Source organism: Saccopteryx bilineata, chromosome 8 (assembly GCF_036850765.1).
Source record: "Saccopteryx bilineata isolate mSacBil1 chromosome 8, mSacBil1_pri_phased_curated, whole genome shotgun sequence".
Lineage (NCBI taxonomy): Eukaryota > Metazoa > Chordata > Mammalia > Chiroptera > Emballonuridae > Saccopteryx > Saccopteryx bilineata.
Window position 1 is genome coordinate 37,048,145 of NC_089497.1, and position 12,688 is coordinate 37,060,832.

The window sequence follows — 12,688 nt, forward strand, 5'->3', positions numbered from 1 at the left end:
ACAGCACGGTGTGCGGGAGAGCAGAACGCTGCAGAGAGCAAGGACTGTAGGACCCGACCTCATGCACCAAGCACTGGGAGAGCAGAGTGCTGCGCAGAGCCATGGCTGCCCAGGGAAGCTCTGGTCTGGGAGCCGCACAGGCAGGTGTGGGGTGCATGCATATTTCTCGTGAGTGGCGGGGGGGGGGGGCAACTCCTGCCTCCCCTGCAAGCTCAGCCCCCAGGAAGTAAGGGGGGAAAGTGCCCGGCCCCCTTCTACAGGCTTGCAGACACCACCTCCTAAGGGAAGCTGTTTGGATCAGCCCTGCCAAGTTTTGGATTCTCCGCCCTGTTTGGCTCAGTTCCACAGGGGCAAGAGAGAGAGGCTTACAGCACAGACATGCAAAGTGTGAGTTCCTTGAAGAGGATTGTCAAGGATGCAGACAAAGGGCTTAGCCCCTCCTGTAGGCTAGGCCACCACCAGCCCAGAGGGAGACTCTCTCAACCTGCCCCCGAGACCAGTGGCTCTACAGCTGAAAGTACTGCTACAGCGGGAACTGCAGCCCCACCTAACTGAATCTGCCGCTTACCCCTCCTGGGGAAAGAGTCAGAGTCTCTGGCAGTGACTGACGGATTTGCCTCTAAAGTAAGAGCCACTTCCCCTTCACTGACTGCCTGACCAAGTGAACCCCAAGTAGGGGACCAACTATCCCTGTCCTCCCGACCCTGGTTGCCCTGCCCTACTGAGCCTGCAACTTGTGGAAGAGATTGTGGGGCGAGGCTGTTCTGGGCCTCTTAGAGGCTTTCTGCAGATGGCTCTGTGGGAAGACAAGGCTACCCCAAGGAAAGGTGAAGCAGCTGGCAGGTAAAGGCAGACCTCAAGGAGCTTGAGCCCTTCCACAGAGCTGTCCTCAGCTCTAAGTGGAAGTTGACTCTAGTACACAGATTGGCCACTCCTCCCACACATACGCAGGCACAGTAGATGCTGCCACAAACAGTAAACAGAGTGGTAACTCCACACAAGTTGTCCATGGCTGGTTACAACCAATGTATGACGTGACCCATTCTTGAACCCTGCCAAAGTGGACCCAGAACCAACACAACTAGTGGTGGGTTTCAGACCACAGCTAGATCCAACTAGCCATGAAAGGGGCACATGTAAAGGAGGAGTCTAGCCAGCACAAGACCCTGCTGGGAATAATTCCACCTCAGGGGGAAGCCAGTGTACAGCATCTCATACACAGTGATCAACGTTGACCCTGAGAGCCAGCCAGGCTGAAGAGTTAACTCCACCCATGAAAGGGTCAATAGTATTCAAGACTCATACACAACAGAAGCATAAATATAAGCCTAAAGAAACATTCCTAGAGCAAGGAGCTCAAGTGATCCTGAAGTATGTACCACTGAGCCCAACAAGACACTGTTGGTCAAGTAAGTTTGTAAAATATAATTTTTATGTTTGCTCACTTATAGTTTGCATTGGGGGCTGGGCAGCACCAGGAATACATGGTCTGTGAAATTGCAAATTACCTTCCTGCTTGGGAAAGGCCATTGTTTTGCTAATTTTTGCTGGAGGAGAGGTTTTCTCACCAGAAAGTTTTGAAAAGAGAGAGAAGGAGAAGAGACAGAAAGAAGCCATGTTTGCAGAATGACAGCAGAGAGAATGAAGAGTGCTGAAGAAGAAGCCATGTTGGCAGGAAAGGAGAAGGTGTGCAGATGGGGAACCAGAGGTGAGGGGCTTTGTGAGCTCCGCTGAGACTGGTGGGGACTTTCATTCTAGGAGAAACCGGAGAAAATTTTCCTGGTTGTTGAACTGGAGAGAAGTGTTTTCCCTGTGTGTTTGCTCATTACTTTAATAAAGGAATGGCCCACCATTCTTTGGTTCCAATGTTTCTTTACCATCTGCCTGAATCCAATGAGAACAATGGTGGTGGCCACTGGCCCTACAGACACCTTCATCATAAAGACATAACAAATTTGAAAGTCATAGCAGAGCTTCCTAATACACAGACAAAATGGGAAGACAAAAAAATATGCCTCAAATGAATCAACAAGAGAAATCATCAGAAAAAGAATTAAATAAAATGTAAGCAACAAAACTACCATATGCAGAGTTTAAAAATATGGTTATTAGGGTGCTCAAGAATGAATGATCTCAGTGATAACTTAAACAAAGAAAGAGTAAGCATTAAAAAGGACATAGAAACCATGAAAAAGAACAAGTCAGAAATGATGAATACAATATCTGAAATGAAGAACACACTAAAACCCTGGTTGGCAAATTGCAGCTTATGAGCTATGTGCAGCTCCTTGGCCCCTTGAGTGTGGCTCTTCCAGAAAATACCACGTGTGGACACTACCTCGATAAGGAATGTACCTACCTATATAGTTTAAGTTTAAAAAATTTGGCTCTCAAAAGAAATTTCAATCGTTGTACTGTTGATATTTGGCTCTGTTGACTAATGAGTTTGCCGACCACGCACTAGAAAAAATCAATAGCAGGCTAGATGAAGCAGAGGGTTGAATCAGCGATTTAGAGAACAAGGTAACAGTAAGCACCCAAGCAGAGCAGCAAAAAGAAAAGAGAATTAAGAAAGCTGATGAAAGTCTAAGAGAACTCTGGGACAACATAAAGCAAAACAATATCCGCATTAGAGGGGTACGTGAAGGAGAAGAGAGTAAACAAGAAATAGAGAACCTGTTTGAAGAAATAATAGCTGAAAAATCCATAACCTGGTCAAGGAAAACATCACACAAGTTCAGGAAGTACAGATAGTCCCAATCAAGATGAACCCAAAAAGGCCCACACCAAGACACTTCATAATTAAATGTCAAAGACTAAAGACAAAGAAAGAATCTTAAAAGCTGCAAGAAAAAAGCAATTAACTACCTAAAAACAAGTCCCCATAAGGTTGACATCTGCCTTCTCAAAAGAAATACTTCAGGCAGAAGGGACTGACAGGAAATATTCAAAGTGATGAAAAGCAAAGACCTACAACCAAGACGATTCTATTCAGCAAGGTTATCATTTAAAATTGAAGGAGAAATAAAAAGCTACCCAGACCAAAAAAAAAAAAAAAAAAGCTTAAGGAGTTCATTACTTCATTACTACTAAACCAGCATTGCAGGAAATGTTGAAGGGTCTGCTATAAGAAGAAAGGAAAACAGAAATCAAGAGATTTCTGATCAGACAGTAGCGCAGTAGATAGAGCATTGGTGTGAGATGCAGAGGACCCAGGTTCAAAACTACGAGGACATCACAGCTTGAGTGAGAGATCACCCAGCTTGAGCGCAGGCTCACCAGCTTGAGCGTGAGGTCACTGGCTTGAACGTGGAATCATAGACATGACCTCATGGCCTCTGGCTTGAAGCCCAAGGTTGCTGGCTTGAGCAAGGGGTCACTCACTCTGCTGGAGCCTGCTGGTCAAGGCACATATAAGAAAACAATCAATATACAATGAAGGTGCCGCAATGAAGAACTGATGCTTTTCATCTCTCTCCCTTCCTGTCTGTCTGTCCCTGTCTGTCCCTCTCTCTGTCTCTGACTCTGTCACAAAAAAATAAGAATAAAAAAAATAATAAACTCCCAGCAAACAGAAGTCCTGGACTGGATGGCTTCACAGGCAAATTTTACCAAACATTCAAAGAAAAACTAATACCTATCCTTCTCAAACTATTCCAAAAAATTCAATAGGGAAGACTTCCAAGTTCATTTTACAGTGCAAACATTATACTAATTCCAAAACTTGATAAAAATATTACAAAGAAAAAAAAAGAGGCCAATATCCCTAATGAATATAGATGCTAAAATTCTCAACAAAATATGAGCAAACTGAATCCAGCATTACATGAAAAAGATCATACATCATGATCAAGTGGAATTTATTCCAGGGATGCAAGGCTGGTACAATATACAATGGAGTAGAGACAGTCTATTAAAGAGTGTTGAAAAAATTGAAGAGATACACACAAAAATGAAACTAGCCTGACCAGGCAGTGGTACAGTGGATAGAGCGTCGGACTGGGATGTGGAAAGACCCAGGTTCGAGACCCCGAGGTTGCCAGCTTGAGCGTGGGCTCATCTCCCTTGAACAATAACAACAACAAAAAAAAGCTCACCAGCTTGGACTCAAGGTCGCTGGCTCGAGCAAGGGGTTACTCAGTCTGTTGAAGGCCCGTGGTCAAGGCACATATGAGAAAGCAATCAATGAACAACTAGGGTATTGCAAAATGAAAAACTGATGATTGATGCTTCTCATCTCTCTCCGTTCCTGTGTGTCCCTATCTATCCCTCTCTCTGACTCTCTCTCTGTCTCTGTAAAAATAAATAAATAAATAATAAAAATTTAAAAAATGAATTAAAAAAAATGAAACTAAACCACCTTCTTACACCATATACAAGAATAAACTCAAAATGGATAAAAGACTTAAATATAAATTACAAAACCATATAAAACCTATTAAAAAACATAGGCAGCAGAATTTTGGAATCTCAGACATCTCTCATAGAAATATTATTTCAAATATATCTTCTCAGGCAAGCAAAACAAAGAGAAAAATAAACAAATGGAACTACATCAAACTAAAAAGCTTCTGCACAGCAAAGAAGCCATCAACAAAATGAAAAGACACTCAATGAATGGGACAACATATTCTTTGATAGATCTGATAAGATGTTAATATCCAAAATTTATAGAAAGCTTATAAAACTCAACACCAAGAAGACAAACAATCCAATTAAAAATGGACAAAGGACCTGAATAGACATTTTTCTAAAGAGGACAGACAGATGGCCAACAGGCATATGAAAAGATGGTCAATGTCACCAATCATCAGAGATTCATATTAAAAACCACAGTGAGATACCATCTCACACCTGCCAGAATGGCTTTCATTAACAAATCAACACAAAATAAGTGTTGGGGGGGGGTGACGAAAAGGGAACCCTCCTGCACTGCTGGTGGGAATGCAGACTGGTGCAGCCACTGTGGAAAACAGTATAGAGTTTCCTCAAAAGGAAATAGATCTGCCTTTTGACCCAGCGATCTTGTAGATGATTTCACTAGGTGGTGCCAATGTCCACACTCTGGTTTAGGTGTCCTCAGACTGCCCTTCTAAGAAATTAATTCCTGAGCCTTGATCACTCGGTCATAACTGAGGCATTAACTACAGTGGAATGACCTAGGATTTGGCTAATTTATTGACTCATGGCAAAATTTCTTACTGTATAATTAGCCACATGATTCCTAGTTGGGGCATCTCTGAGTTGGTCTCTGGGTATATAACTACTCTCCAAGTACCGGTAATCACAGAAGCATTCTCTATAACCAGTTCTAAAAAGGGAACTACTAATATAATCCATTTGAACTAACATATGACAAACATCTTTTATCTCCATTGTAGAACATATTCTTTGTATTTTTGGCAACATATTTATTTTCCTAATTGTATTTTGTTTAGGCTAATACTAAAATTTGCTTACATTCTTTGAGAACTGGCAACAGTAAGGAGTGGTGCCGGAAAGAGGGGCAAGCTAGGGTGCAATAAGTAAAAACCTGACTGCAACCTATGGAGAATATACAAAATAACATATTGGTATGTGACAGGGTCTCATCAAAGCATACATGTTAAACAATATACATACAAAAATAATTGAAAAGTAGGTTTACTTTTTTGTAATTCTCTGCTAGGAAGCATAAAGAAATAAACTGAACTTGTGAGAAAAAAAAGCAAACATCTTATTTAGTGCCAAATAAATATGAGGCTTATTTACTAATAACACAAGGTCATTTAAAATAAATTTATAATGGATATAAATAATGGAGGCCTTTTATCACTTTCCTTTGACATATCTACAGTGTGCTTCTTAAAAATCTAGCTAATAGTGATTAGTGAAACATACTGATCTGAAATTATTCCTTTCCCCCTCTCAAACACAAAGTTGAAATCTCTAAATGCCTAAATGTTTCATGTGAAAAGTTACTGTTTGGGCCATAATAAAGGAGAGGGCTTGGTTTTAGTAGAGTCAGGATTTGAGGAACAAAGGGAAGAATGATACTAGGGTCAACCTCTGATGGAGGATAATGAATCCATAAGAAAACTCATATATAACCAGATTCTTTTTTATTTCTGAGACATAGAAAACATTTCTCTACTCAGTAGTACCTTATTTTCTCAAACTAATATATAATTTTCTTTTTCTTATGGAAGCCAAATAAAGAATTGACCCTACATTTGTATTTCCCATTTGCTACATCTTAAATACTTAGAAAAAGGAAAAGTTTGTAAAATACTGGACACGAAGATCAAATGATCTAGAGAATTCTGAAAAAGCAATTAAATATGACTTTATTTATTTATTTATTCTTCTTTTCCAAGTGAGAGGAGGGGAGATAGCCAGACTCTCACATGCACCCCAGCTGGGATCCACCTGGTAACCCCCATCTGCGACCAATGCTCTGCCCACCTGGGGCCATGCTCACAAATGAGCTATTTTTAGCACCTGAGGCAGAAGCTCCAAAAAGCCATTCTCAGAGCCTGGGGCCAATGTGTTTGAACCAATCAAGCGATGGCTGTGGGAGAAGAAGAGACAAAGAAAGAGAGGGGGGAGCAGACGGGGTGCAGAAGCAAATGGTCACTTCTCCTGTGTGCCCTGGCTGGAAATCGAACTTGGGACATCCATAACCAGGCTGAAGCTCTATGACTAAGCCATCTGGCCAGGGCTATATATGACTTTAGATCAGTATATTTTACCACAAAAATCTAAATTCAAAGTGATATTCACATATTCTAAAAAAATGCTAAAAAAAAATACCAAAAACTTTATCTGACATTTTGGAATGTTGCCTATACAGGTTGACTGTGTAATTAATTTGGCACAGTAACTCTCAGAAGATCAAGGTTGGTAATGTATGGCATGAGACTGAGAGTCTACCTTTCAACTGGTTAGTTCTTTCCCAAAGCAGAACACTGATTCTCTAAGAACCCTCAGTTTTAATTACTGTTATACTGGCTTGTAATAGAATTTGTCCTGCACTTAGTTTTGTAAAAATGTACATGTTGGCAGTTACATTTATATTCTTTCTTTATCTAGTTAATTCTAGTATGTGGAAATCAATGACAGTGTTTACTTAAAAACAAAAACAAAAAAACTCTCTTGTGATCCTATTAGGTTCTAAATGAGATGTTTGATTTCAAGAGTTTACATAGCTTTAAAGTAAACAAATTAAACTTGCTTCCTTGTGGGATTAATATGTACTTGAGAGTTCCCAACCATACGATTATTTTAACATGTCATTCTAACTAGATTCACAATACTAGTGATTTTTTTTTGTATTGAAGTGATTGTTTTATATTTTCATAATATTTTTTTTATTAAGTGAGAGGCAGGGAAGCAGACAGACTCCCATATGCACCCCAACGGAATCTACCCAGCAAGCCCCCTACTAGGAGATAATCTGCTCTGTCCATCTGGGGCCACTGCTCCATTGCTCGGGCAACCAACTGTTTTAGCACCTGAGGTAAGGCCATAAAGCCATCCTCAGTGCCCCGAGCCAATTTGCTCAAACCATTCAAGTCATGGCTGTGGGAGGAGATGAGGGGGGAGGAGTGGAAAAGCAGATGGTCATTTTTCTCGTGTGTCCTGACCGGGAATCAAACCTGGGACTTCCACACACCAGGCGGACACTCTACCACTGAGCCAACTGGCCAGGGCCTACAATACTAGTGATTTTTAATTTTATGAAGAGACTCTGTTCTGACAAAAGTAAAGAATCAGTTGGCCCTGGCCTGTTGTCTCAGTGGATAGAGCGTCAGCCCAGCATGTGGAAGTCTCAGGTTCGATTCCTGGTCAGGGCACACAATAGAAGCGACCATCTGCTTCTTTCCCCTCTCTCTCCCCTTCTCTCCCTCTTCTCCTCCCACAGCCAGTGGCTCGATTGGTTCCAGCGTCGCCTGGGCACTGGTTTGCCCAAGCATGTCAGACTCAGGCACTAAAAATAGCTCAGTTGATTTGAGCACCAGCCCCATAATCTCTCCTCCCCTCACTTAAAAAAAAAAAGAATTAAAAACTTAACAAATCAGAAATAGAATTATTAAAAAAATATTTTTTTTTCAAATTTTGACTTTCAGCAGAGATCTAATCAGTAAAGAAATTCTTTTTTTTTTTTTTTTTTTAAGATTTAATTTATTGATTTTAGAGACAGCAGAGAAAGAAATGTGGGGGAAAGGAGGAGCAGGAAGCACCAGGCCATAGTTGCTTCTCATATGTGCCTTGACGGGGCAAACCCAGAGATTTGAATCAGCAACCTCAGCATTTCAGGTCAACACTCCATCCACTGTGCCACCACAGGTCAAACAGTGAAGGAAGTTTTAATAATATGAATTTATACATAAGAGATATGAAAACAATGAATTTACCCACAATGTAGTCAAATAATAGCTATCCTCCATAATGACTAAATAAATATAGACAGGCTGTAGGATTTGCCCACTTACCTTAGATAAAGCTTGCTCCACAACTGTTCAGTCTAGTAACCCCTCTGTATCCATCTTTATCCTGCTCCAGACTGCCCTAGGAGCCTAGGCTACTTACTTCTGACTTTCTCTAGTATACAGTTCTATAAGCCCAAATCTAGACATTCTAAGAATAAATTAGCTTCCAAGGCACTCTGAAAACAGCAATCTTTGTAGGGCTTCTACTCTGGGGGCAGACACAGTACCTCAGTTTTTTTATAAATGAAAGTCAAAATTTGCAAAATTTTTTATAAGGATTCTATTTCTAATTCTTTAGTTTTCTCTCTCTCTCTCTCTCTCTCTCTCTCTCTTTTTAGCGAAAGGCTGAGAGATGGTGAGACAGATTCCCACATGCTCCTCAACCAGGATCCACCCAGCCACCTCCGTCTGGGGTTGATGCTTGAATCAACTGAGCTATTCTTAGCATCTGAGGCTGACAATCAGACCAACCTAGCTATCGTCAGTGCCCAGGGTAATTCTGGAACCAATTCACTGGCTGCGGGAGGGGAAGAAGGAGAGAAGGGGGGTGGTGAGGGAGAGATAAGGGGATGGGAGGGGGAGAGAAGCAGATGGTCACTTCTGTGTGCCCTGACCAGGAACTGAACCCTGGACATCCATATGTCTGGCCACTCTCTATCCACTGAGCCAACCAGCCAGGGCGTAAGACCTCATTTTCAGAGTGACACTCTTCCTTAGAATTTTGTTGCATGATGCTGGGCTCATCTCCAGGCTTCAAGAATGAAAATCCTTTCATTTCTTTACCTAGATGTCTCTCTAGCCCCTTTTGTAAAAATTACTGTATTATAATACTAATGTGAATAATATTATCTAGTTACCTATTAGCTTGTTCTGAAGTTCTTATTTACAAGTTGTAGGTAAAAAAAAAAAGCAGAAACTTGATTAAATGGGCCAGTTAGTCTGGCTTAATTCCCAAATCTTACTACATATGATTTCTCAAGTATTTTCTTAATATTTAACTTTTAATCATATGTAGTTAACAGATAATGTAAGGCAGCTTCCAGGACATCTTCTATTTTGCCATTTAGCAGAGATCTTAATCATCTTCTGCCCTACTCAGTTAGTATATAGTCATGAAATGTCCATTTCATTCACTATTTCACCTAAACAAAATCTGATCGCAAAAGATATATCAAAAGATACTGAGAAAATACTTTCCTATCCCAGGGAAATATGATGTGTTCCAAATCATTTTAAAGATCTATTCCTTGTTGTTATTTTGGGTTTTTTTTTTTTTTTTACCATATTACATTATTTATTCATTCAACAATTTATTAAATCTCTAATAAGAGAAAACACTGAACACTGAACCCTGACACCCTTCTTAAATCACTGGTGTACTAGGAGTACCCTTGACTCTGAAATTGCCTTATAAAAGTCTATTTGAACAAAATAGACTTTTTCATACCTTATTGTCAGTGCCAATCGTGACTTTCAGTTGTGGTAGTACACGTTCCACTTCTAGACTCCATTCTGCAGCATCTGTTGTGGATTCTAAAATATCTTCTTGTTTGGCAGACTCCTTCATATCCTAAGAAAGGAAAGATATCACAAGATTGAGTTATAAAAAGAAGTGGTAAAATTGTGAGGCATTTTAGCAGGACTACACAATTTATATCAAGCATGGTAGTGTTAAAATTATAGTGGCAGAAGAAATTCTTTTCTGTCCTAATCTATGTTGGAAGAAAATAATACACCAACTTGGTAGCATAGCAAAATAAATATTTTAAAAAAAGAAGCAAATATATGATTCAACTATTTTTACAAAGAACAATGTTTTTGAGATATCAGAATGAACTCAATGGGACATACTATCAAATGGATACGCCATTTAGGTATGTTAATTGTTAACAGTAGAGGAGATACAAACACATATTTGGTAAGAAAATATTGTATTACTGACAATAGAAATCTGAAAGGCAAAAAAGATAAGATCCAGAAGCACAGTGCTTATCATTTACAGATTTTGGATTCATAATCAAAGTGATATTCTGGTTAGGTCGAACTATAGTATAGCTTTAAAATGTGACTTAATATAGACTATTTGAATTCAAATAGGGTGGGGGCCAAATTTCTGCATTTGATTTCTGCTGTTGAGTAAGAAAACCAATTCATGCCTGTTTTTGAATAAAAAGGAAACCTTTCTTTTCTTTCCCATTTTTTCAGCCCTTGACATTTTAGCACTGAGTATGTATAAATCTGAAAATGTAAAAAAATGTATGTTAATAATTTTAAGTCCAATGCATCAATTCGGGTAGCAATTTTTTTCCACTTAAGCTACCTTGATAAATTACAAGAAAATGTAAGAAAAAATATAAAAATTTATTAATATAGAAAAAAAGAAACCCAGGAGACATAAGCAGCCAAATGCAATGTATGAACCTTATACAGATTCTAATTTGAACAATCCATAATAAGACATTCAGATAATCAGGAAAATATGAATCTGGAAGAGTATTAGATGATATTAGGGAACTATTAATTTTATACATATGGTAATGTCATGACGGTTATGTTTTCAAAAGGCTTTTTAAATCAGAGATAAATGCTGAAACATTTCCAAGTAAATTGACATGGTATCTGAAATTTACTTTAACATTATTGAGTAAATAAAGGAGGAGGCGCTTTAGAGAAAACACAGATGATAAAATGTTAGCCACTGAAACCATATAATGTTACATAAGGGCTTATTATCCTATTCTCAATTTAAAGTATGCTAAAAAATATTCCATAATACAAGATTTAAAAATAAGACTACCCACCATATAAACTTCATACTAAAGTTATATTCTCAATGTTAATTTATATCACTAAGACTTTTCTTAAATGAAAGCTCGTTAGATTAATCTTTCCAATCTAGCCTAACACTAAGTACAAGAATAACCTTATACTGGAACTTGTATTTTAGTGGGAGCCTGAGGTCTTTAACAGCTTTGAACTCACTCCCAGTTGAGTCTTCAGGGCACTGGTGACATAAGAAAGCCTCCAGCTCCTACCTGCTAGCTCATATTAGCAAGTCCTGAATAGACGCTAAGCCTTAAAAAAAAACATATATTGCTTTTTGTTCAGAAATTCAGGGGGCTATTTGTCCTAACTACATAATTAGAGGATGGATAACTAATATATGCTTTTACATTTTAAAATATGTGGTCTGAATTTACTGTTACATTCTATTTAAATAAGCAGAAATATAAACATTAATTTAGAGAAAGTAAAATGTAGAAACTCTTAAGTAAAAGATGTTGAAGATTCTATTTTAAACATTTCAGCATTCCTTTAGATATATAAATATTGCATTATTTTGAGTTCTTATTAGGATGCTATGTGCATCTAGGTAAACTGAATCCAGGGTAGCATAAGAGCACCAAACCTGGGAAGGGATAGCAGTATAGTAAGTCCCTGAGTTACAAACGTTCACCTTACATACAACTTGTACTTACTTACAAATAGCCCTTACTTACTTACAGGGCTATGGGTAATGAACTGCAATCAGTGAAAATGATATCATAGAGCTATTTGACTCCCATGGCAAAGAACTAATCAATGAAGACCTTGTGGAATCAGAGTAGCAGATGACAGCATTTAGGGAAGAAAACAGGCACCTAGAAACTCCAGAACTGAAAATGTTTTGTACAAAAGTTAGCTAATGCTTTTTGTCTCACTGAAGCAGAAATTACAGTTAGTGTAGCAAGATCCTGACACAGAGAGGTTCATCAAAGTTTACAGTACAGTTATTGAAGGCCTGAGGTGTTACAGGGTCTTTTATGATGAGAAAAAGAAAAGTTCTGTACAAACTTCCCATGAGGCCTACTTCAAGAAACTGACTCCAGCAGCAGAATCAAACTCTGACTCTCTAACACCAGTCCCATTCTCCCCAACAAGTCCATCATCTTCTGCATCATCCAAGATTGTTTAAAGTTGGATTGGAAAATGTTTAAGTATTTATATGCACAACAGGCAAAAATAAATACTATGGTAAGACAAACATCTGTCTAAGTTGCATTTAATAGATAAATGTATCTGTTCCAACTTACATACAAATTCAACTTAAGAACAAACCTACAGAACCTATCTCATTTGTAATCCCGGGACTATCTGTATTTACAAAACAGACACATGTGACGTTATATAAGAATATATGTGACAGAAGGATAGACAGGAGCAGACAGACAAGAACA

At 38.9% G+C, this 12,688-nt stretch overlaps 1 protein-coding gene across 1 annotated transcript in view; it reads right to left on the reverse strand.

Annotated features, from left to right (window-relative positions):
• The window catches only part of IFT57 (intraflagellar transport 57), an 83,476-nt gene that overhangs the window by 26,489 nt on the left and 44,299 nt on the right, over nt 1–12,688 (reverse strand). Inside the window, exon 6 of the mRNA XM_066241378.1 lies at nt 9,919–10,041. Coding sequence (XP_066097475.1) covers nt 9,919–10,041 — 123 coding nt within the window. The remainder of the gene's footprint in view (nt 1–9,918; nt 10,042–12,688) is intronic.